This window comes from Stigmatopora argus, chromosome 14 (assembly GCF_051989625.1).
Source record: "Stigmatopora argus isolate UIUO_Sarg chromosome 14, RoL_Sarg_1.0, whole genome shotgun sequence".
Lineage (NCBI taxonomy): Eukaryota > Metazoa > Chordata > Actinopteri > Syngnathiformes > Syngnathidae > Stigmatopora > Stigmatopora argus.
This window is the reverse complement of record NC_135400.1, coordinates 16,924,468-16,949,597: the sequence shown is the minus strand read 5'-3', so window position 1 is coordinate 16,949,597 and position 25,130 is coordinate 16,924,468. Positions and strand designations below refer to the sequence as shown.

Sequence of the window (25,130 nt, the reverse complement as noted above, 5' to 3'; positions counted from 1 at the left end):
TTTTCAAAATATGTTTCGTATGATTTCAAGATTTACATTAGTGTTGTTGAATTGAATTGTTAGTGAATAACATATTCACATAATTGAAGATTGATTTAATAGTGAATCTTGTTCAAAATAAGAGATGTAGCTGTTTATAATTGCTCTTCTTAATTTTTTAGTTTTTTTTAAATAGCTAATGCTAAATTAGTGAATTTTCCCCAAGTAGGACGTAGCCACTTGGAATGTTTTATTTAAAACTTAAGGGGAAATATCCAGAAAAGTAAAATACATTGTTTTTTAATCAATATATGCGAATTAGCACTATGCTTACAAAAGTATAACGTTCACATTTGAAATGACTGACGAGATGTTAAAAACGCATTTCTAAATACACTAAAATATCTAAGCGTTTAGTAATAATTGTACGTTTAATGTCTATATATTCGGAGAGCACATTGGTTAATGAATTTTCCCAGTTTTACAGTGGCAACTGAACGCCTCACAACCTTTGAACTGAGCGTTCAAGATGGCGGACATTCCCTGCAGTTCAGGAAGCGCAATGATTGTAAGTATACGTTCATTTACAGACTAAAAATATATAATCAGCCTAGGATGAATTGTTAGCTTCTTATGAGATGATATACGTATATCTTTTTTTAGTAATGCATACCAATACTATGTACGGCAAAATTGTAACCCACGTATGAACTACCGTCCAAGAATATTTGTCAATATCCTAGTTCGAGCTCACTGCTCTCTAGCGGCAGGATGTTGTATTAACCTTGGCCTAAAGCACTTCTCCATTCTCGTGAATACCTTGATTCGTTATATATTTCATATATCTGAGTCAGGTATTTAGAAAACAGTTTCAAGTTTAAAAAAAGCTTTATTCTTATGCGCAGGGGCGTCAGTAGGCTCTGAGGACAGGAGACGCGATGGTCATTAATGTAGTAGAACATTAGCAACCCCCCCAAAAATTATCAAATAAAAGCCTGCCTTGACGAATGAATGCCTGAAAAACATAAATGGCATTCTTTCATAAATACAATTGAAAATCAGCACAATGTTATATTTCTATTATTGAGTCAGTGAGCATATGAAACAAAACAAAATCAAGATAACACCATCATGATGAGTACAATGTATAATATTAAATTGGTGCATCACCAAATAAACCTTATTCACATAGTATGTGCACTATGTCCGATCAGAGTCCAGTTGTAAGTCTTTCTCCCCTCCATGTGTCCTCATCTGGCACATTACCACCAGTTTTACTAGAAAAACATTTCCCAAAACATCCTTAGTTCTCGGTCTGCATAGAGATTTTCTTAAGTTGCTGCTGCTCCTTTCGCACTCGCATTCGCTCCTTGAAGTCCTCCAATTCTTTCCTCTGCAAATGAAAAATATATATTTGTAATGGCTCACTTTTCATATATACTTTGAGCACAGGGAAAATGCCAAATAATACTAAAAACACAGGTGAAAGGCGATAAGGACACTTACTTTAAGCCCCTCGTCAGCAGGGAAGATCTCCCTCTGTGTATTAGAAAATATTCCATCAGAATAGGAAAAAAACGGAACGACATTCTACATTAGGTAATTGTAAACAAACCTTTCTCTTGACGATGTATTCTTCAAAATATTCTGCTTGATTGGAGATCCAAAACATGGTAATAGGGAAGGACAAATACAACATCATCTGTACGAAGACACAAGAAAAACACCAAACAATAGCATATTTCGACAGAACCATGACTAGCATTGCTGTAATAATTGGAACCTAAACAAAAAAAAAGTTAACTTACTTTGAACAGCTCTATTTTTACGCCCATTTTGACGTGAATTTCAGGACAGAACTAAACTTGAGACCTTCACACTACTTCCGGGTTATTCATGAGAACCAATCACGACAGAGACCATACGCCTGCGTACATGTTACGATAACGTAGTTATAAAATAATAAATAACGCACACGATTTTCAACGCATATTCATCCGTTCCTATTAACGTCTGATTTTGTACTATTTTCATCTTGAGAAATGTGAAATGTATTTTTAAATCGTGAAAAAAATTACATTACAATAGCTGTAGATACGTTTTTCACCACTAAGGGGCGCAGCGACCTAGACGATTTCATTGTAACGCTTCTTTCATGTCGGAACTGATTTTATGTTTATTCTAATTTAATGTATTTTGTGCTATTTTAGTTGAAAATAATCACAACGACTCAATTGTTTATTTTTAAATATATTTATTTTTACGACAATCTCGAGTCGCCTCGCCTGAACGACTACCAATGTAAAACGCAGGTTTCAAATTAGCACCTCAAAATTCCCTGTCACAGGAACCTCCAAATATAATTTTAAAATTAAATATTATTTGACGTTAAGCGTAAAAATCCTCTCCAAATGTAGTCGACGGTCACGCTCATTACGTCCCGACTGGGGAAAAAAAAAACCACGTGACGTCACCGAAAAGGAGAGGTGCTCATGATCCTCGGAGAGAAAGAGCCCGCGCGCCCTGGCAACCTGATAAACCCAGGTAAACGCCATTGTTTCCACCTCTTATTCCCTCGGTTGTGTCGTGTCTGTCAACTGCGCGAGTGAGAAATGTGGAACCCGGTGCCGGGGGCGCAAAAAAAACTCGAAATAGGACGACGTTGATAGCCGGCGAGCGTTGACTTGCACTGCGGGCCTGCTCCGGTTAGCTAGGCTAGCTCGTTAGCCAAACGTTCGCTGGCACTTGTCTACAAAATAAGAAAAAAAGAGACAATAACCGCACTAGTCTCGTGGCTCTGTCTGACATCCCGCACCCTTATGAAATATCGTAGCCCCCATTGTGCCCTCCAGCAGCCGGGAAAACGCCGTCCAAGAACACCGTGTTCGGCGGCTACGGCTACTTGGCTCGTCGACTCTTGTGTTGTGGGAGACGGTGACGCCGTCACGGTGATGATGGCGCACACTCACGCTCGGGCTATTTGTTTCAAAAAGGGGCCAGCGAAGGAAAATAGCGAGTGTCGAGGGTTCGGAATATCATTTAAAACCCTCGGAATTGTGCTCCCTGGCGCCTTTGTGTGACATCAGCGACCCGGCTTTCACTTTTGTGTCCGTCCGTCCCCAAACTGCTTCTAAACCGGGCACCGTGGCCTAATATCTGCGTCCCTACGAAGATTCAGTCGTTCGTTAGCCGTTGATTTAATTACGCAACGTAATGAAGGAAAGCCGTTGCTTTGATCTCGGTGTGTTTGTGTGCAAACAGCACGGTGGTCTCGTTGCATGGCAGAGTGGCCTTGCTCTATCTATTCTTAGAAACAGCAAATCTGATTTCTGCACACATCCTGGACTTTGTCATGGTCGCCCGTTGATGTAATAACGCTAATGGCATTTTATGCAGCGTACGAGTTGAACTCATTCGTTCAAAGTCAGCGGCTAGACCTGTTTTAGAGCATCTCTACTCCATTTGACCTAGAGTTTTTGTTTTGTTTTACTTGTCCTCCTGCTGTTTATGCCAGACTTTGACTCTTGCTAAAGTTGTGTTGAAGTCAGATCTGAAGAAATCCCAGCCAAGGGACTAAAACGATTAATATCATTGCCCAATCACATATTTATGCCCTCGAGTCCGAGTCGCCCCATTTCTAGGAACTAGTCCTCATCCGATACGTGGCCAACGTTATGAGAAACAAGAAGCACATCGAAATAAGTGGATGGTTGGGCATTGTCAAAGTTTTAAACATAGCACAGCAAATGTTTGCCTCTCTTGGTAGAAAAAAACCTGGTTTAGCATTTTGTCCACTGATGAGGGCGCTATTCTTAGTCTTATCCCCCCCCAATGTCTTTGTTATGATGCCGTGTTCGGTTTTGCTCTCCAGTTGCTATGGAAACTCAATTTTTGTCCCAGTTATGAGTGACCGCGGACAGTTTGCCCGGGTAATGAGCAGGCCAAGACAATTTATTGCAACCTTTGTTTTAAACATGCTTCCTACATCCTCTGAAACCAATCATAAAGCACATGTAATTCATATTGGTAAAACAAAAGATACATTTTTGGCTTCTTTAGCAAGCTCATGTTTGCTAATGGCGATGTTTCAATTTGTATAAGACAAATACGATATTGCAATCATTTGTTTATCAGGCAAAACAATTGTTTTTTACGACAACATAATATGGCATTTTGCTTGCCGGCTATTGAAAGTTGAAATAAATCGTTAATCATTTCAGCTGGACCTCAAAGTGCCCGTATGGTTGACCTTTTGAATATTGGAATACGTCTACGTTGTGAATCTCTGATGTGGTTTAGCTCTATTTGCCCCGTGGTTTTTTCGTCAACAAGTTTGTAACGCACCCTGTCGTAAAACAAAGAGTAGCGTTAAAAAAATAGTTTGTTGCCAAATTTCGTCAGCGCTATTTAAATGTTCTGCATAGCCGCCACTACGCTAGGAGAAAAGTAACAAATATTTGGCGGTCTTTGATAGCGTGTTTGTATTTGTGGTGCTTTGTTGTCACTTAGTGGAGCTTTGGTGTCGCTTACCCTCGCTCTGTCGGTTTAATCGCCAAGTCTTGAGTTTGATGCATGCCGTCCTTCTTTGCTAATATGACGAGCTAACTGTTGTTTAATTTATGACTGCTTATTTATGACTTGGACAAGTGTCATCTATGACTGTGAATGTGGACATTCGTGTTTGTTCACACTTGCGCTCAAGTAATGTTACTTAGCTGCATTTTTAAAAGTTGTGCTCTGCTCTTCAAATGACACACTGTGTAGTTTACATTTGTGCATTATTCATTGTTCTATCGCATGTTTCAGTTTTACAAAATGATTTCTCTGTCAGGAAAGAAGACAACGGTAATGTCCGTTCGATAATTGTACGTTAAAGGGTAGTGCTTTCTGGCTAAGTTTGTACATGCTGTATTTTTAAAAAAAAATTCTTCAGTTAAAGAACATTTATAAGCACTGGAACGGTTTTAAAAAGCACAGACTAGTTACCATAATCGGATAAAAATAACTTAATGATTAATTGTTAACGTAAATTAGTAACCGTTAAATGATCTCTCAAGATAGGTTAGAATTAGTGTTGTCCCCGTCCAAATATCAGTGACTGATACAGCAAGGTTATTATCCTGAAGGTAGAGCTGGGCGATAAAACGAGAACCTACAGCTTTTGATGGGGAAACACGCAGAGGGGGTGGAGCTAGCAAGCAGCCAGGGGATGGCGAGGGAGGGGTTTGCGTGTTTGGGCTGAGGCTCCACTCAATGAGGAAGCAGCAGAGCCATTTTTTCCTCTTGAGAAACTGCACGCTGCTCTGACGCCGGCCAGCCAGCCTGCCTTCCTTTGCCACAGAGGCAGCCGGACAGACAGACGGAGAGAGAGAATCCAAGCGGACGTCTTCCCGGAGGATTCTCCGGGGTCTCGGGCAGCCTGGCGTCCCTCCCGCCCGCTGCCGCCGATTTTCATGGAAGTTGGGGAGCCCCCGAAGAAGACACAATGGAGCCGAGAGCCTCTGGCGACTGGGCCCTGGCGCCGCTGAGAGGGGGATGGGGGAGAGAGAAGACGGCTCGGCGCAGCTAACGCAGGCTCCCGCGGCTCTTCCCGGCAACCCGGAATAGCCCACCCCTCTCCGCTCGGACCGGGCGGCGGACCCGCCCGTCATGTCGGCCGGGATTTCGGGACACGCGCCCGAGCCTCGGCCTTGAATCCGCTAGCCGGATGACGGAAACGGAAAGAGAAACTTTCCTCCCGGTGGTTTTTCCTCAGCCTCGCTCGATTTAAATGGATTACAAGATGCACGCCAAATCCAACGACTTGCTGGATTTCCAAAAACTGGACGCCCTGCTGGAAAAGATTGCGCATTCGGTCTCTGTCAAAAGGTAATTGCCTCCGAGGGTGCGGAACTCGGAGGAACTTGTACTTTTAAACTGCCGACTTAAGGGGTTATTATTTTTTTCTTTTTGTCGGTGAAGAATTCAACTTGGATGACCTTAATTAGTTCCAGCAAACGCGTGTTGGGAAATGGAGGAGAAGTCAACTGCAGTTAGCGCTCTTGGGACTGTCATGTGGCGATTAGCGCTATCTCTCGTATCGACGTGGCCGGACCGGCACTTTTTCACCCTCGGATGTTTGTAAAAGTCTCGCTTTGAGGACCGTATTGTTACATTGTTACCCACATTTTTTTGTTTTTTTTTCCCTGAAGCCCTGAACCTACCTCCTGGTGGGAGAGAGGGGGCACGGGGGGAGGGGGACCACAGAGGAAGAAGGGGGTTGTGTGTGTGTGATTCACCGACTTTGGCTCGCATATCGCGGCCAGCTGCAAGTTAAGCGTGAAAGAGCCTTCCTTCCTTTTCATCTATTCGAAGGCACGGTTAACCTATCTGAGTCACGTCGTGTGTACAGTAAACGCCGTCTAATGACCGCAAAGGGGTGTCTTGGCTTTAGGGCGGCTTCGGGTGGACCCTTGGACTTTAGTCGGGTTGGCGCTGGATGCGTTTTGGAACGCTTTCTTCATCTTTGTTTGAAGTGAAGTGTTTGTTGGGGGAAAGTCCTGTTGCCGTGCAAAAACAAAAACAATCTAGCAAATGTTGGGGTCGTTTGGGAGCGTGTGCGGTCGATTGGTCGCCGGTCTTTTGGTCACCGGTCTTTTGGTCGTGGTCTTTAGGTCGCCCGGAAGTTTGGTCGTCGTCTTTTGGGTCGCCGGTCTTTTGGGCGCCTGATCGGCCGATCAAAAAAGGCCGGCGACAAAAAAGACCGGCGACCCAAAAGATGACGACCAAACTTCCGGGCGACCTAAAGACCCCGACCAAAAGACCAATGACCAAAAGACTGGCGACCAATCGACCGTGTCCCGGGAGGGAGAGGTCAGTTCTATGCAAAATGGCTTTGTGCTCAGCTAGGGAATGTTTTTAGTCATTTAAAACAGCCGATTTAGATTGACTGTGCCTTCCGCGGAATACGCGTCGAGGTGAAAATATATTTCATTTTCTGTAGTTTCTGTCCTCCAACGGCTGCGCCGGAACGAGACAGTCGTGGTTATAAATGTTGATTGCGTCACTACGCCCCCTTTTGTCAACGTCCCAGTGATGAATCATTTCTGGCTAATCCAATCCTGAAAATGACCTCACCTGCCTTCCGCCTCTTTGACCTAATTATGCAACAACTGTTTGTTTAAACCCGCACGTCGGCCATTTTGCCTCGGATATCTTCCAAAATGACTCATCAAACAATATCGTCAAGATTGAACAATTTCACGTCACAATGAAAAAAAAAGATGACACTTTTTGTTGTGGTAGCTGCTAGCTTCTTAAATTCCACTTTTCTTTACTATTGTACTTTATCATGCTTTTATATATATTTATAGCTATATGTTTGCCTGCCCTTTTTCTAGGCCAAAAAAATTGGCATTGAAGCAATATTTTCCGGAAAAACTAGGACGTAAAATCGGATATTTTGCATCAGGCCGCTAATTTTAGCAAAACCAAACTTACCTGTTGTGGTACATTTTTTATTAGCCTTAGCCAAAATGCCATTATTTATTGAAGCATTTACTTTAAGGCCTAACGCTGTTCTAATTCTTCTTCTTCACCTGTGCGTGACCCTCCTTCCAGTCTTCCTGTCCATGAATGATTCAGAGCCTTTAGCCGGCGACATCTTGCTTCCTTGGCAGTCCCCGCTCGGCACGAGATGTCCGCCCCCGCACCCCCGCAACCCCGCTAGCTTAAAGCCTCTTCCGCTCTCTTCAACATTCCACGGCAGTCTGCGATGATATATGACCGGGTCAAAGTTCAACAGTTCTTCCAGAGCTTAGGGCCATGTAGGACACGCTAGTGGCAGGAAGTCAGCTTTTTGATCGCCCTCGCTAAATGTAGTATTTACGCGCGCTGGATTGGTATCGCGTCGCTCCCAGTTGAAACGCGGTCATTGTATGTCTCCATCTCCACATTTCAACAATAGATATGTTAAAAAAAAGTATTTTCCAATGAACAAATATTAGTACTATTTCACGTCATATTGGTAAGCCGTACCGTTTTTCCTCACGGGGGTCTCAGGGGTTGCTGGAGCTTATCCCGGCCAACTACGTGCACGAGGCGAGGCACGTCGTGAATCGGTGGCCAGCCAATCGCAGGGCACAAGGAGACAAAGGACAACCAATCACAGCTAGGGGCAATTTAAAGGATTCAACCAGCTAGCTTAGCATGTTTTTGGGATGTGGGTGGAAACTGGCATACCTGGCCGGAGAAAACCCACGCAAAAAGACACAGTGAGGACCCACCTGGGAATTGAACCCTCGACCCCAGAACTGTGAGGCCGACGCACTAGGCAGAGGGACACCCTGAATCGGTGGCCAGCCAATCACAGGGCAGAATGAGGCAGCTTGGGGCAATTTAGAGGGTTCAACCAGCTAGCTTAGCATGTTTTTGGGATGTGGGAAGAAACCGGAGTACCCGGAGAAAACCCACGCAAACCTGTTTCCTTTGAAGTTCAACAGTTTTAAAGCTCATCTTTGCTCACAGAGGTGAAACAAGGTTTGACGTGTTCAAGACTGGCACTTTTTTCTTCCTAAAATAATATTTTCCAGTGAGATATTTCACATATCTGAAATGTTTGACTTGAGTCGAAAAGTGGGGCTCAGCAGCGAATAGGACGACGTCGCCAAGCATTACTCAACACCAGCCAAGATTTCGCCTTTTTTTTTCCATGGCGTGTAAGCGAGGAAGAGCCTCATCGTACTCGTTTAAAAAAAACGCCAGCTTTACTGCCCGATTGTCAGTTTGTCTTCGTAATCGCTGTTTATGATCATTTTGTGTGAACCCAACGACATGTTAAGTGGCAATAAAAGAACATTTCCTGTTTAGATCCCCCTGGTAATAATACTCTGCTTTTCATAGCAAACGAACAGGGACTTTGGAAGCAATTAAAGCGCCGTCCTAAACTAACAGCTTCCGTTTGTTTATCACGACTTGCAAATAAAATATGTAAGCAACATCCACTGCTTTTGTCCACGTGCTCGCCGTATCACACACGCGAACATTTCGGAGTGACTTTTCCCACAACAGTTTAAAAAAACAAATGGACGCAAGTTCTGCATGACTACATTTGTTTCTGTTAATTATCTTTTGTCATACTAATAGGTTTGCACTAAAGGGCGTTTCCTGAAGTTTTGATTGACCAACAGTATGTTCTCTAGGGTGTTGAGTATCTGTGTGAAAATGTCATGTCATCTTTCTGCTTCCTATACTACTTGGATCTGCTTTAACTTACTGTATTTTCCGCACTATAAGGCGCAACTAAAACACTTCCATTTCCTAAAAAAAAAGCCGGTGCGCGTTCAATGTTCCTTATATTTACTCATTCATTCATTTTCTCAACCGCTTTCCTCACTAGGGTCACGGGGGGTGCTGGAGCCCATCCCAGCGGACACCCTAAATCGGTGGCCAGCCAATCGCAGGGCACAAGGAGACAAACAACCAATCAGTCTTAGCTAGGCGCAATTTAGAGTGTCCAATCAGCCTAACATGCATGTCTTTGAAATGTGGGAGGAAACCGGAGTAAGTACCCAAAGAAAACCCACGCCGGCCCGGGTAGAACATGCAAATTCCACACAGGTCGCTCCTTATATATGAATCAATATCAGTTAATCATGGTATGAAATTCCCTTTAGCATAGCGCCATATAGTTTATGTATTACACAACTCCTAACCACTAAAACTACTACTACAGCAAAATTTAGTGTATGTAGAACACAATCCCCTATACTACATGTGTCAAAGTGGTGGCCCGGGGGCCAAATCTGGCCCGCCACATCATTTTGTGTGGCCGGAGAAAGTAAATGATGAGTGCCAACTTTTTGTTTTATGATGAAATTCAAATGAAGATTGTAGATTATTTCCCGTGTTTCCTCATTTTAAATCAATAATTGCAAAAATGTGTACTAATTTGAATGTCCAAAAATGATCTATCGATTAGCACGATTGAGAAATCTGTCAATTTATTAATCGATTAATTTTGGCAGCCTAGTTGGAAGACATAACGGCCTTCCGGATGTAATCGAAACTACCATGTGGCCCGCGACAAAAAAAGAGTTTGACACCCCTGCCCTACTACTACTGCGTCTTCTAATCCAGTCCGCCTTACATGTGAAACAAATTCTGAAACGTGCCATTCCTTAAAGCTGTGCTTTATACTCCGCTGCGCCTTATAGTGCGGAAAATACGGTGCATGAATCGCGCCGTGTCAATTCAGGTCAAACGTGTCTGATGAGACACATTTTTTTCCATCCGCAGGAATGCAATTAGCGTCGACAAGCGCGACACCGCCTTACATTTAATCTGCTTTTTTGTCTTCCATAATTCGGCGAAAAAATTCTTTGACAGAATTCAAAGCCAAGCCGAGACGATCCAGACGTGGTGGCCATTACGTAGCGCAACCTCTGATTATTTTAGACGCCCCAGGCGGGGGTGCCGACGGCGGCGATCATGTGTTTACATAAACTGCTTCCTTGTTCCCACGAGGTGACTCATCAAGAATGGGATGACCGGCAGACAATGCGCCCAATGTTTGAGCTCCGGCCTTCTCGCGGAAATGCTCCGGTTATATTTTTGGATGCGCCTGCCGTAACCGCATGCCAAAGTAAAGAGGACGTGATTGTGTATTGAGAGACTTCTTTGTTTTTAGAATTGGACTATAGGGGAAAAAAATAATTTGCAAAAAATCGCAATTTTAACATGACTTCTTTTTAAGCCTAGTTTGCATATGACTAACCATTTTCCTCATATATCACATTTCTACTATGTAAACCCCCAGAACCCCCCAACCCCCCCCCCCCCCCCCCCCCCCCCCCCCCAAATAAAACATTGTTAGCCAAATTCCTTTTTGGAACCATTTTTATCCAAACGTGCAGTTAAACATCATTGTGTAAAAGGCTATAAATAACAACACGTGGCACTTTTGGCAATTAAAAGCAAAACAAGTTAAAATTGGCGTCGGCCGAGATATGAGCCAGTTATGACTCGCGAGCCGTACGTCCTTCCTGATATAATATCGTCATATCGCCCACCACTGACTGTTACATGCACTCAATAACCCTTTTAAAAGTCACGTCATGCAAACAGAATGCTATCACTAAAACGTAATGCTATCGCTAAGACGTAATGCTATCGCTAAAACTTAATGCTATCACTAAAAGGTAATGCTATCGCTAAAACGTAATGCTATCGCTAAAACTTAATGCTATCGCTAAAACTTAATGCTATCGCTAAAACCTAATGCTATCGCTAAAACCTAACGCTATCGCTAAAACTTAATGCTATCGCTAAAACTTAATGCTATCGCTAAAACTTAATGCTATTGCTAAAACTTAATGCTATCGCTAAAACTTAATGCTATCGCTAAAATTTACAAATAATGACCTTAACCCCGAGATTAGCTACATGCAAATGGAAATATTGGTGGGTGACACGTAAAAAAAAAAATTGGGCGATGTCATTCAAATATGATTGACCTAGTTATTGTTTTTAATCTGTATACAAAGAGAACTGACGGCCATCTTACAAGTGGATATCCTGCGAGTATTGATTGATTTGTCTTGAAAGAGTGGGCATTCCCAAAGAATGCCAAAACATCCAAAGTCAAGTTGCGTCCTCTTTTCTCGTCCCCAGAGAGTCCAGCGACGAGTGCAATGGGATCGGCGCTGCTCTGTCAGTGGAGTCTGTGCCGGGGCCAAGATTGAACTGGTGCACCGCCAACAGCGCTCCCCCCGCGCCGGGGCCCGAGCCCATGCCCATGCCCATGCCCATGCCCAACCTCGCCAGAATGGGGGACGGCCTGGACGCAGCGCAGATGTCGGGCAGCAGCAGTGGCGGCGGCGGTGGCGGTGGTGGTGGTGGCGGCGGAGGCGGCGGCGGCAGCCAGGGGCCGCCCCACAACGTTGGCAACCCTCCTCCCCCGGAATATATCAACCTGGAGCGGCCCAAGCGCCAGACCAATCAGCTGCAGTACCTGCTCAAGGTGGTGGTCAAGTCCCTGTGGAAGCACCAGTTTGCCTGGCCCTTCTATTTGCCCGTGGATTCCATCAAACTCAATCTGCCGGTGGGTCTTTTTTTTTTACATTTTTACTCGGAGAAGTTTCAAAACTAAATTATTTTGCGTTAGTCCAAGGGTGTCAAACGTGGGCCCCGCCAGCCGCTACGTAAAACAGCGCCTTCGATGGCAGCCGACGAGTTAATAATGAATCTTAAAATGCCCCAAAATCAATACGAAGTTGCTTGTAAATCCGTCAAAATCCGGCAATCGAATGAGAAATCAATCAAATCAAAAGCCTTTATTGTCATTATACACAGCTGCGTATAATGAAATTGGTGGTGCTACTCCACAAAGTGGGTTTTCCCAGTAAAAACATAAATAATATAAAAATATAAAAAGTCACGTCCCAGAAAGTCCCTCAAAATCAATTGGAAATGATCCATAATTTACCGTAAAAAGGGATGCTAAATTTCCTGCTATTAACAATGTCCAATTCACTTAAACTGGCAGTTTCACTTACCGCCATTGACCGGCCAGACGTCCAATCCTTTTCCACCGGGAGTGCGAAAGAATGGATGGATTGGACGTCCTTTGAGTTTAGCACCCCCAACAAATGGCCTTCAAATAAAGCAAATCCTATCCCAAAGCTCTTGACTGTAAAAACTCACCTATTTGAAGTTTAGTTCTAATTTCCGAGGCGATGTCACTCCAATATTTCGAAACAATTCTTTGGCCGGCGTATTAAAAGCATCCCGTAATAGTCATTTCTCTTAAGCTTGTAGGAAACCCCTTTTGATGAGTTTTCCGCAGTGATGTCACAAGGCCTCTTACGCCATTAGTCACACAAGTGTCATTTGCGTCTGCTTGTCTTGGCGACATAAGAGAAAAGGGACCGTTAGCCAGCGGAAAATTTTCTCCCGTAACGTTGGTCAACCCGCGTAAACTGATCATGATTCCTTTGTCAGGACTACTACACCATCATCAAAACGCCTATGGACATGGGAACGATCAAGAAGAGGCTGGAAAACAGCTACTACTGGAATGCCCAAGAATGTATCCAAGACTTCAACAAGATGTTTACCAACTGCTACATGTACAATAAGGTAGCGCACTCGCTAGCAATTTGGCTAATCCATTGCTAATCCCAACTGACGGCTGCTTTGTGGCAGCCTTCGGACGACATCGTCTTAATGGCCAAAGCGCTGGAGAAGGCTTTCCTCCAAAAGGTCGCCGACATGCCTCAGGAAGAAATCGAGATCGCCGTCATGACGGGGAAGGGCCGGGGCCGGGGTCGGCGCGACGCCGGTAGGCGCCTTTGAGTCGCCGTCTCGGCGCCGCCCGCCTGGCTTTTCCCGCCTGACGCCGCCGCTTCTTGTATCGTATCCAGGCCTCAGCTTGAAACCGGGGGCCATCACGGACCCTTCGTCCACCACGCCTCAAACGCGAGGACTGTCGAACCTGTCGGCGGCGGCGGCGACGACGACGACGGCGCCGCCTCAGAGCAGAGGACTGGCGCAGGGCCCGCCTTCTCTACCTCCTCAGCCTTTGATGCAGGGCATCCCGTCCCACGTGGCGCCGCCGACGCTAGCGGGCCATCTCGGAGCGCCCTACTCGTTGGGCCAATTGGATTGCACTCTTCAAGTTCCCATGATGACCTCCGTGCCTCCCCCCGCTCAGATCTCCCTTCCCCCGACGTCGATCCAGAGCGCCGCCCCCATGCTGCAAAACCCCATCGCCATGACCAAAGTGAGTGCAGCCATTGTTAACTCATTTTCTGAACCGTTTTATCCTTACTAGGGTCGCGGGGGGTGCTGGAGCCTATCCCAGCTGACTTGGGGCCAGAGGCGGGGGATACCCTGAATTGGTGGCCAGCCAATTGGAGGGCAAAAGGAGACAAACAACCAATCACTCTTAGCTAGGGGCAATTTAGTGTCCAATCAGCCCTACCATGCATGTCTTTGGAATATGGGAGAAAACCGGAGTACCCGGAGAAAACCCACGCAGACCCGGGGAGAACATGCAAACTCCACACAGGTGGACCGACCTGGATTTGAACCCAGGTCGGAGGTTAAAATGTTCAAAATGAATGACACTAGAGGTTAGACACACTAGATTTGTGATTACCCCTGTTTATCCTACTCAAACTAAGGGAACAGATGGAAAACCTTCCCACTGTTCTTACGCTATTAATTAAAGGTGCCCAAAAACCGTGAGTCAACTGCGGTTTTGTTTTGTGTTTATTCACTGAAAAAGCTCGATTGCACGCAATACGCGGCGTGTTTAAGGGCCACTTCGAAAAAGTAGTTTCTAAATTACAATGAACATCCTTAACCAAATATGAATTTAACAAAACATCTCAATGTTGTACAAACAGAGAAAATAAATGACAAAGGGCCCATAACCGATGATTATTGTTATTACCATTTTGAGCAGGCTCTTCAATCTAGAGTAAGTCAAGTTAATCAATTTGAACTGTTTCTGAAATAACAGGACCAAATAAATATCAAATGTATAATTTCGTAGTAGAAGCAAGAAGAATTCCTCTTACCAAATCATTCAATATGAATAACTGTCTTGCTCGTGCTTTAAAAAAAAAAAAAAATATATATATATATAATGGAAAAATACGTATTATGAATATTTGCTAATCAGATTCAGCCGAGAATTTTGACTAAGAGATCAGTCAACGGCACTGAAACAATCACATGATAAAATGGATTTGATGTGGAGTGGCCTCGCCGTTCCGAGGTCGAGGGTTCGATAGCGGCCGAGTCCTCACAACAACAATTTGTCTCCCTTTTTTGGTGGTCCAGCAAAGAAAGAGCCAGAAAAGGAAAGCAGACACTACCACCCCGACGGCCAACGACCAGCTGAGCGAGTCCTCGCCGGCCGAGTCCAAGTCCGGGAAGACTTTGCCCCGGCGGGAGAGCGCCCGCCCGGCCAAAGTCATCAAGAAGGAAGCGCCCGACTCGCAGCACCAAGTGGCCATGGGCTTGGGACTGAGCGGGCCCAGTGGCGGCCACAGCCCCGCCCCCCCGCAAGACCAACTGGGATACTGTTCCGGTCTGGTGCGGGAGATGTTGTCCAAGAAACACGCCACGTACGCCTGGCCCTTCTACAAGCCCGTGGACGTGGCCATGCTGGGCCTGCACGACTATCACGACATCATCAAGCACCCCATGGACCTCAGTAGCATCAAGGTGGGTTTTGCGGCCCCAGCGTTGCGCCGCTCGTTTGTCTCGGCGCGTTCCCTCAGTTTTTTTTTCCTTAGGCAAAACTGGAGAGCAGGCAATACCGGGATCCCCAGGAATTTGCCGCCGACGTGCGGTTAATGTTTTCCAACTGCTATAAGTACAACCCCCCCGACCACGAGGTGGTGGGCATGGCACGCAAGCTGCAGGTAAATACATCTTTCTTTAATTTTTTAAAACTTTGTTCTGGGTTAAATGGGCTGTTTTTCTGCAGGTCTACCACAAACTTGGTTTTGGTAAATCACAGATATCAAATTTGTGCATATGTAAATCCCTTTTTTCTCCTTATAGGCTGTACAATGGACTGAATAATATGTAACTATATTAGTAACGTAAAGTAAATAGTAAAAGTAAATTAAAGTAAATGTAAAAATATAATATTAATGAAGATATTTATATTCATTTTAATGAACATATATATATATATATATATATATATATATATATATGTAAATATAGTTACAATAGTATTATATATTAAATGTAGTTACAATATTATTATATGTGCTGTCCCTTATTAAAAAAAATCAAACTCAACTATGAATATTTTTTTAAGTAAAAGGACATGGCAAATGGTCTTATTTAGATTTAATGACCTTTTTTTTAGTACTATGGAAATCAGAGGCTATTTACTTTTAAGAATTAGGACAATTTGTCAGAAAATGGAGAGTAAAATGAATAAGAATAATTTAGTTGAGGCAGGCCTATTGAAACGTGGCTTTGGCAAAAATGTCATTTTTGTTGTTGCTTTCATTGCTACTCATTCCGTGCCATCGACGCCGTTAGACGTCCAATCCGTTGCCGTCGGCGAACGCTAAAGCTCGCGAGTCGCAAACGGTTCAGACGCCGGTCGCTGACGACGGATCCCCATTTTTTGTTTCCCAGGACGTATTCGAGATGCGCTTGGCCAAGATGCCCGACGAGCCCGAGAGCAAGGCGGTGGCCGCCGCGGTCCCGGCTCCTCCGCTCCACCACCCGGCCCCGGTCAAACCTCAGCCTCCCGTGGCCCGCGTGGCCTCCTCCTCCGACAGCTCCAGCGACTCCTCCTCCGAGTCGGAGTCGTCCACGGACGACTCGGAGGAGGAGGAGCGAGCTCATCGCCTGGCGGAGCTCCAGGAACAGGTGGGTGGCGAAGAGCCCAATTGTGGCCGCGGCCGAAACGAAACGTACCACCAGATTTAAATCCCGGCTCGTTCATCCCCGGTCCCGGTCTAGCTGAAGGCCGTCCACGAGCAGCTGGCGGCCCTCTCGCAGCCTCAAGCCAGCAAACCAAAGAAAAAGGAGAAGGAAAAGAAGGAGAAGAAGAAAGACAAACACAAGCGGAAAGTCGGCATGCCCAGTCTTCTGGTGGAAGAGATCCACGAGGCGGCGCCCGTTTCCCAGCTTTCCAAGAGGACCAAGACCAGTATCAATAACAACAAAGAGCTTCCCAAGAAGAAGTCCAGGTGGGTTCATTTAGACTTCACAAATAGCCCATAAAAAGGCTTTATAGATTTTCTTTTGGGGGGGGGGGGGGGGGTGCCTAATTCCTTGATTATCGCGACTTCACTTTTTCTGCTATTAATTTTTTTTAAAGTTTATAAATATGTGACATTTGCTGAAACTCGCAAGCTGAAGCCACTCCCCTTTCTTATTTCTTACTGAAGAAAACAAATTTTTTAAATTTTTTTTAATTTTTTTATTTCATAAAAATGTGAAAATCCACGCGGAAACTCGTAAGCAGAAGCCACTCTTGCAACTAGAACTCAGCACTGAAGAAAAATTATTATATATATATATATATATATATTTTTAATAGGGGTGACCCTACTTCGCAATTTTTCGATTATCGTGGCCATGTCTGGTCTACATTAACCGCGATATTCGAGGGATTACTGTATTGTGCATTTACTTCAGGACCGGGCAATTGATTTCACATTAAGATCTCGCATTAAAATTGCCAAAACCGCAATATTATACACCAGGATCTTTTTTTGCCAACTAATCTGTTCATTTCTGCCACGTTTGAGAGGAAATATTTGTACTTATCATGTTCACAATCACAACAAACGAACTGTTTCTGTAAAGGGATTCAATTTATCCCATGATATAAATTGTAGACCCTCAGTTAGTCACTGACCCAATATTTTTAGATATTTTATTTGTGTTTATTTGATTTATGGTGCATTAAGCAGCAACATTAAGGCAAAAGTGTAGAAACATGTTGTATTAAAGCTACATTTCCACTTGCTTAATTAACATTCAGATAGATATCTATGTATGACAGCAGACATTTGCTTTTCGCACCAATTTTTAAGAGCTTAAAACGGGTGTCTGACTCGGGTTGGTTTGCGGGCCACGTTAACATCAACTCCATTTCATGTGGGCCGGACCATTTTAGATATAATATTTAGATTTTTTTTAATAAATGGATTAAAAGAACTGGATTAAAAGCCCTGAATATTCCGTTTTTATAGATCTAAAACAATGTTTATTTGAGCTTTTTTTTAATATATATTTTTAGATTTTACAAAATGATTTTTGAACTAAAAACACAAAAAAATGGATTTAAAAAATGACAATTATTGATTTAAAAGGGGGAAAATCAGGAAATTTAATATACATTTATACTCTTCATTTGAAATTAAAACAGAAAGTCGGCACTCATGATTTACTTTCCCGGGCCACACAAAATGCTGCGGCGGGCCAGATTTGGCTCCCGGGCCGCCACTTTGACACATGTAGCTTAAAACGATTGCTTAACACTTCCATGCGTTTATCGTTATTAGCCCTAGCTTAACGCCATTTCATGCGCTGACTTATTTTGGACTTGAACTTGATTTCAGTCAGACTGCCATCCCATTTTGTTGTCTAAAACATCCGATCTTTTGTTGAATGTCTTAGTAAAAAAGAGGCGACGAAAAGCAGCCAACCGCCCATCCTGCCGCCCGTCCTCATCCCGGAGGAGGACGCGGCGGCGTTGGCGGCGGCTTCGTCGGAGAAGTGCAAGCCCATGACGTACGAAGAGAAGCGGCAGCTGAGCCTGGACATCAACAAGCTGCCCGGTGACAAACTGGGCCGCGTGGTCCACATCATTCAATCCAGGGAGCCCTCGCTGAAAAACTCCAACCCCGACGAGATCGAGATCGACTTTGAGACGCTCAAACCTTCCACTCTGCGAGAGCTGGAACGCTACGTGTCCACGTGCCTTCGCAAGAAAAAGAAAGGTGGGAGTCTCGGGACGCTGCGGCGGCGACCGCTCCACTCACGTCGACGTCCCGTTGATTGTTTTGCAGTGGAGAAGGCGATGGAGGCGGTGGTTTCCAGCAAAAAGGCCGAGTCCACGTCGGAAAGCAGCGGCTCCTCTTCGGATAGCGAAAGTGAGGCTCCAGGTTAGTCCATTTTGCTCAAGCCAACCTTTTTCGTAGCTTATTCGGAGTCATAGACGTCAAATTTAATTCAACTGGGATGGTTGGCATCGAACGATTGTTCCGTGTCACTGACGGCGATGTACGTCTGATCCGTTTTGACTGGGAAACCACAACATTTTGGTTTCGATTATTAATCCTAAACGGTGCATGCCGGTATGGAAAAAGATTGTAAATAAAGACCGTCAGTCAAAATAATGAATTGCAAAATTGAAAATATTTCAAGTCATCATATCAAACTATTTGGACTATTTGAATTTTTTGCCATTTATTTAAAAGTACTTTGCTATTAAACTGACATTCGAAAGAATGAGTTTTCATTTCTTTTATATTCAATTGCCTTTTATTTACTTTCGGCACAACAACTCTAAATTACAAAAAAAAAACATGCCACTCGAGAAATACCATTGTATTGTTAAAAAATGCCACCATGTCATCTAATGGGTCATAAAATGGTTATAAAATCAACACGATTAGCATAGCATGTCATTTATTGGCAGCTAAGGCTAATTTGTGGGGGGAAAAGCCGTTAGAAAAGTTGATCTGCATTATTTATAACATGTGAAAGTGACTGTGTGAGTAATGTAAAAAGAAAAGAAAACATATATCTCATTGCAACCTTGTTTCAGGGCCGGTAAAACCCCAAAAGAAGAAGCTCCAATCGGCGAAGGAGGGGAAAAAGACGCACCCTCAGGTCCAGGGCGTCCCGGGCCAGGTGACGCTTCACCCCCACGCGGCGGCTTTTCCGCCTCCAATGAAGCAGCAGCAGCAGCATCATCATCATCATCATCAGCAGGCGCCCCCCGTGGACTACATGGCCCCTCCGGTGGCCGCCCTGGAGTCTTCGCACATGCTGGAAAACAGCTTTGAGTCCTTGCCCCCGTTCGGCCAGCCCCTCATGCATCTTTCCTATCACCAACACCAACACCAACACCACCATCATCATCACCAGGCGGGCAACTCCTCGTCGCCGCCGCCGCCTCAGCTGGGCGTCAACCCCCCCGGACCCCTGTCCCCCGAGACGCACCCTTTCCTCAATCAACATCCGATTCTCCCCTCTCCAGGTAGGATTTTTGTAGAAACTCAGATTAAAAATAAAAATAAAAATCCCATTTAGAGCCTTTCCTCAATTTTTTTTTTCATTGGAAATCAATTTAAGCCTTAATAGGGCTATCAATGACGACACTCTAGACGTCCAATCCATTTAGACTCAGTCAAAATAGAGTGGACGCCCAGCGCCGTCCGTCAATGTCATCCACAGCCACTTTAACTGAACGTTGTCATTGGCACTGAAAGATGGACATTCCCAGCCAGTCGTCCCAGTTTAAATAAATTGAGTGGCTATACTATTAAATAGAAAAATAAAACAACTAGCCTTAATGTATTTCTGTTTTTATTCATGAATATTTATTTTTAGGAGCAATTTATTCATGTATACCTTTATTTATTAATGAAAAAGATAAAGTAGAAGACAACGGTGAGACCGCCAATTAAGCAACAAAGGTCTTGCCAAAATTCTGAGCTTTTCTACCTGGCAACCCACCAGGCTTATAATTCACTGGGAGGGGGGAAACCGTGCAATAATCATAAGAAGAAAACACTGTAAAATATTATTTAAGAATGAGTCAAATGAATGGAAATAGTCACTTTCTAGTTAAAGGCGTAATGTTTTTTTTTTGAAAGAAGGAACTCATTATTTGCCACAGTTTGACTGTGATTGGCTGGTAGCGACCGCTCTATCGCCGTTTGCTGTTTGGCTAAAACGTGCCCCTGTTTGTTTTTCGCCCATTTAGCCTTACACAGCTCCATGCCTCAGCAGCCATCTCGACCCAGCCACAAGGCGGCGCCTCTTCATCCCAAACTTCCCCAGCAGCCCCAATCGTTGCCGCAGCATCAGCAGCATCAGCAGCAGCAGCAGCCGGCGCCTCACCAACTCCCCCCGCAGATCCTCCACCCGCCCCAACCCTTGCACCAGAGACCCCTGTCCCCGCCGACGCTGACGCCCCAGGGCCTGCTGTCTTCCCAGCCCCCGCAGGCGCTGCTGGAGGACGACGAGGAGGCGGCATCGACGGCGGCGGCGCCACCGCCGCTGCCGCTGCCGCCGCCGCTCAACCAAGTGCAATTGTACCTGCAGCAGTTCCAGCAACAGGCCATCCGGCAGCCCCAGCCGTCGCTCCAAGCTCAGGTTCGGCAGCCGACGGCGGCGTCCCTGCTGCAGTCGGTCCAGGGTCAAGCAGCCGCCGCGCTCTCCTCCCAGGCCCCTCAGCTCCCGCTTCAGCCTCAGGCCCCGGTGGCCCTCCCCCAGCAGATGAGCCGCCACCCGCCGCCGGCCCAGCAGGCGGCGCCGGCGGGCTACCACCAGCAGGTTTCGGCGCCGATCGCTCCGCCCCCGCACAAGGCGGGCGTTCCCGTCAGCAAAGCGCAGCAGATCCTCCAGGCCCCGGAGCGGCTCTCCCCCCGGCCGCCCAAGCCGGAGCTTTTCATGCCGGGTGAGTGGGAGCGGAGAGTGTCCAAAAAGCCACGGCCGATCGGGGATATTCACGCTTTGTGTGTGTGTGGGCAGGTCACATGAGGGATAACCCATCTCCTCTCATGATGCATTCCCCACAACTTCCTCAGTACCCGCCCGTGTCCCACCAGTCTCCGCCACATATTATGCAGCCTAAAAAGGTGAGCGGCCATTCGTCATCATTCCGCCAGCACCATTCACATTTGCCATTTCTTTTTCCTCAAAAACATTGGAGCAAAAGTTCTTACCAAAATTTCTCCATCCTAATCCTTCCCATGTCAGCATATTACAGAACCAATTCACGTTTCCGTACATGACCCAAAATATTGACCATTTTAAACTACCATTAAGGTCTTGACATTTGTCATTCTTTTTCATATTCACACACCACAGCAATTCCCACCCCCCCCAAAAAATAATGATTCCTTTCCCCCCCTTAAACACAGCAAAGGGTGCCCGGCAACCAAGGAGTCCTCAAAGAGGAGAAACGTCCTCCTTCGCCAGCGATGAGAGGAGAGTCGTTCCACCCCGCCGCCAGGCCCGAACACCACAAGCATCCTGACGGCAAGCCCGTTCCTCCGACCCTCGGCCAACAGAGTAAGGCTCGGCTTCTTCTTCTTCTTCTTCTTCACGCTCTTCCTTCCAAACCACGGGTATTTAATTTAGCGGTGGTCTTTGTCAGATGTGAAGTCCATGGACAGCTCTCGGCCCGTCATCCGCTCCTCTGAGCCCAGCGGACCCCCGCCGCCCGCCCTGCAGGACAAGGAAAAGTTCAAGCAGGAGTCCAAGGCACCCGCTGCACCCAAAAAGGTAACTTTGTTCATTACCCACCTCATGAGTAAAAATAGAATATAGAATAGATTAGCTATTACGTTCACTGTTTGGGTGATGATCTTTGTTACTGGTGCCTTTGCACCACCTAGTGGACAAAATGGGTCATTGTAGAAGAAAAAATTGAAAGCCAGCTGTCCTAAACGTGAGCTAATGTAGTTGTTGTTGTCTACCAAGAACGTCAATGACTATGCTAAGGCGATGCTAGCGGCTAGATAACCTGGACGCTATTTGCTAATGCTATTGGGTAATATTAGCTGCAAATGCTAACTGCTAACGCTAATCATCGTGCGCAACAGCTAGCATTGGCTACACATTGGATTTCGTGTTTGTGCAATATTGTATAGTTTCTGAATCTTACAGTTTTACAAGAAATACTTTAAAAAAAAATAATAATAACAAGATCAAAACACCTAGCCTGTGTAGTCATTGAAGTTAGGAAAGAAGCCTGAAATGCCTTACGGTACCCTTCTCTACGTTTTGGTTTTCTTTGTCGTGTACAACAGTAGAATAAATGTTTTCTCGTTGTATTTTACGTCTAATCTATATTTTTGGCGGACTACACTTGTAGTACAAATGTACAAATGTGTCAAACGTTTCCTTGCGGTTCCAGGATGTGAAACTGAAGAACATGGGCTCGTGGGCCAGCCTGGCCCAGAAATCCACGTCGACACCCATGTCGGCCGTCAAGTCGTCGAGCGACAGCTTCGAGCAGTTCCGCCGGGCCGCCCGCGAAAAAGAGGAGCGCGAGAAGGCGCTCAAAGCGCAGGCCGAGCAGGCCGAGAAAGACCGCGTGCGACGGGAGCAGGACAAACATCGGTAAGTCAATACTTTCTTCCATATATATATATATATTTCCTTTAAACGGCGATTTCTGCCCATCAGAAACCGGGACGACGACGACGTCCTGGAGACGAGCAGGAGGGCGCACGAGGAGCCGCGCCGGCGTCTGGAAGCGGCGCCGGCGCCCACGCAGCAGCAGCAGCAGCAGCAGCAGCACGTGCAAGCGCCGCAGCCCGAACCTCAGCCGGCCGCCGTCCAGACGCCGCCTCCGCAGCCTCAGCCGCCCCCGCCGCAGCCCCCCACGCCGCCTCAGCCCGTCGCCGTGCAGAGTCCGCTGGACCAGCAGCGAGATATGGCGCGACGGCGAGAGCAAGAGCGAAGACGGCGAGAAGCGGTAAGAAACGGCCGGGGTCGAACACTAATTAATAGACGTCCAATCCATTTGAATCGATGATATCAGCCTCCCCGTTCAAATGGATTGGACATCCAAGGACATCAACGCTCGTAAACAAAAAAAGTGCATTCCTTTTTGTGTCCCACAGATGGCAGCAACGATTGACATGAATTTCCAAAGTGAATTAATGGCCATCTTTGAGGAAAACATCTTTTGAGGAGGCAAGAAAAATGACAACTTGGAAAGGGGGCGGGGACAGGCTGCAAAAAAACTCAAACAAAAAGACGGAAAAACTTTTTTTTTTTCACGTCGGCACTCTGCCTTTTTTTTCGTCTCCTTCATCCCGGCGGGCGGCGGAATAACGACGACAATAATTTGAACTCGAAGCTCTGATTATTTACTGACAAGACTCGAGCGCGGTTCTTTCTGGAACTGAGAAGCGAGACCGGCGCTCTTTTTTTTTTTATGTTCGTCTGTCGTATGTGAAGACAAAAAAACGGCCTGTCGGGGTATATTTCACACTGTAAATCATGTCTATTTCTCAAAGGAGAAGGTACACTTTTTGCCTTTTACATATCCCTGTTTAAGACCGTCATTTCACACAAACGACGACACGTGAAAGCAGTCACCCCATCTACTGTAAAAAAAAAAAAAAAAGAAGTATTTTCTTATCCTACCATAACTCGCGTTGATTTCTCCACATTTTCTTTCCCCGACACACTCCTCGTGTACGTACGTACCCCGCGGATCTATGCCAAACCAGTTTTTACGCTCTGTCCTACATCATGTCATTGGTAGGTAAGATTTTAAAAAGGAAATGAAATATATGCATTATGATAGCTCCAGCAAGTATTTAAAAAAAGTAATGGTGATGTTTTTAAATCCCTGACAGGATGCAGTGGTTCACTTTCCGCAACTTGGGTTCATTTTATTCTTCACTACAGAACAAAAACGTTGGGTTTTATTTCGGCAATCGCGCCGCTAACGGTTGCTATCAACTTTTTACAAATCAAATTCGGAGTACATCTTTAGTCGTCTCATCTGGTGTTTGTTTTTCTCCAGTGCCTGTATTATTAATATTATTATTATTGTACGGCAATTCTCCTTTTGGTCGATGTTACACTCGGTCAAGGGGGGAGTGTAATATTCGACCAATGGGGCGATTGTTGTTTTTTGAATGCATTTGTGTATAAAAGAAAAGAAAAAAAACAACTGAAAAAAGGAGCGTTTTATATGAGACCCAACGTCGGGGCTTTTTAAATGTGCTTTTAGCTGGACTTCCAAATGAGTTATTTTCTTTTTTTTCCCGTTTTTGTCTCAGCGTCGACACATTTAGCTTTGGTTTCTGCTCACGTGTGATTGAGGACGTTCGAATGGCTGTGCGCGTGTGTTTGTTTTTATTTTTTAAGATATTTGCGTTCTATTGAAGAGAATAAACAGTACTTCAGAAGAACTTTTTTTGTTTGTTTGTGCTTAAGTCACCTTTTTACTAATTCCAATGAAGGCATCCCTTTCCTTTTCCGCTCTCGGTCGTGCCATTTGTTCGAAGGAGAGAATGTGCTGGCTCGGCCCACGAGTTTGCTTTATTCAGGTATTTTATTTTGTTACACGCGTTTCCGATGGGGCGATTATTGTTTGATATGATGTAAGTGGTCTGTCCAGATCTCTTGATTCAGTCTGTACTGATCACTGAAAAAAACTCATCTCTTTTATAGAAAACAATAAAAAAAAGAAATAAGTCGGTCCCCTCATGTTTGTGCAAAGCTGGGAAACTTTTCAAATGCAAAAAATTGGACCTCCATTTCAATTTTATTTCCGGGAGGATTCCACAAGAGGGAACCAGAGTCAAAGTCAGTATTTATTGGGATGTTGACACCTGTAAACATTTTTTTGAAAATTATTCTTTAGACCATGTGTAATTAAAGGATTTTATTTGTTTACAGAAATCGACCGTAACACTTAA

General features: G+C 45.2%; 2 protein-coding genes across 5 annotated transcripts; one reads left to right on the top strand and one right to left on the bottom strand.

Annotated features, from left to right (window-relative positions):
* The first annotated feature begins 496 nt into the window (after window positions 1-496).
* brd4 (bromodomain containing 4) lies at window positions 497-24,905 on the top strand. Of its 4 annotated transcripts, XM_077619458.1 has the most exons (20): window positions 5,200-5,847; window positions 11,629-12,058; window positions 12,958-13,095; window positions 13,162-13,297; window positions 13,380-13,738; window positions 14,806-15,192; window positions 15,264-15,392; window positions 16,129-16,365; window positions 16,459-16,688; window positions 18,127-18,449; window positions 18,519-18,614; window positions 19,280-19,714; window positions 20,444-20,835; window positions 20,908-21,139; window positions 21,214-21,320; window positions 21,606-21,756; window positions 21,842-21,969; window positions 22,604-22,809; window positions 22,876-23,167; window positions 23,316-24,905. In XM_077619458.1, exons 1-20 carry the CDS (start codon window positions 5,750-5,752, stop codon window positions 23,382-23,384), a joined length of 4,575 nt encoding a protein of 1,524 aa, XP_077475584.1. In that variant the 5' UTR covers window positions 5,200-5,749; the 3' UTR covers window positions 23,385-24,905. The 4 variants fall into 4 exon arrangements, with proteins under 4 accessions (XP_077475586.1, XP_077475585.1, XP_077475584.1 ...); XM_077619460.1 differs by lacking the exon at window positions 5,200-5,847 and adding an exon at window positions 497-547 and having other exon boundaries at window positions 20,444-21,139; XM_077619459.1 differs by lacking the exon at window positions 5,200-5,847 and adding an exon at window positions 2,360-2,523 and having other exon boundaries at window positions 20,444-21,139.
* On the bottom strand, window positions 849-1,906 carry pet100 (PET100 cytochrome c oxidase chaperone). Its single transcript, XM_077619483.1, has 4 exons — window positions 1,788-1,906; window positions 1,595-1,681; window positions 1,486-1,518; window positions 849-1,372 (listed from the first exon to the last, which is right to left on the bottom strand). Exons 1-4 carry the CDS (start codon window positions 1,812-1,814, stop codon window positions 1,283-1,285), a joined length of 237 nt encoding a protein of 78 aa, XP_077475609.1. The 5' UTR covers window positions 1,815-1,906; the 3' UTR covers window positions 849-1,282.
* Window positions 24,906-25,130: the final 225 nt, after the last annotated feature.

What these genes read in the sequence shown, in the direction of transcription:
- pet100 (XM_077619483.1), bottom strand. Translation starts at nt 1,814, where the DNA reads ATGGGCGTAAAAATAGAGCTGTTCAAA. An exon ending in TAAAAATAGAGCTGTTCAAA is followed by an intron (nt 1,682 to 1,787) that starts GTAAGTTAACTT and finishes GTCTTCGTACAG; the next exon opens with ATGATGTTGTATTTGTCCTT. An exon ending in AATACATCGTCAAGAGAAAG is followed by an intron (nt 1,519 to 1,594) that starts GTTTGTTTACAA and finishes TCTAATACACAG; the next exon opens with AGGGAGATCTTCCCTGCTGA.
- brd4 (XM_077619457.1), top strand. Translation starts at nt 5,750, where the DNA reads ATGGATTACAAGATGCACGCCAAATCCAACGACTTGCTGGATTTCCAA. An exon ending in CCATCAAACTCAATCTGCCG is followed by an intron (nt 12,059 to 12,957) that starts GTGGGTCTTTTT and finishes TTCCTTTGTCAG; the next exon opens with GACTACTACACCATCATCAA. An exon ending in CCTTCGCAAGAAAAAGAAAG is followed by an intron (nt 18,450 to 18,518) that starts GTGGGAGTCTCG and finishes ATTGTTTTGCAG; the next exon opens with TGGAGAAGGCGATGGAGGCG.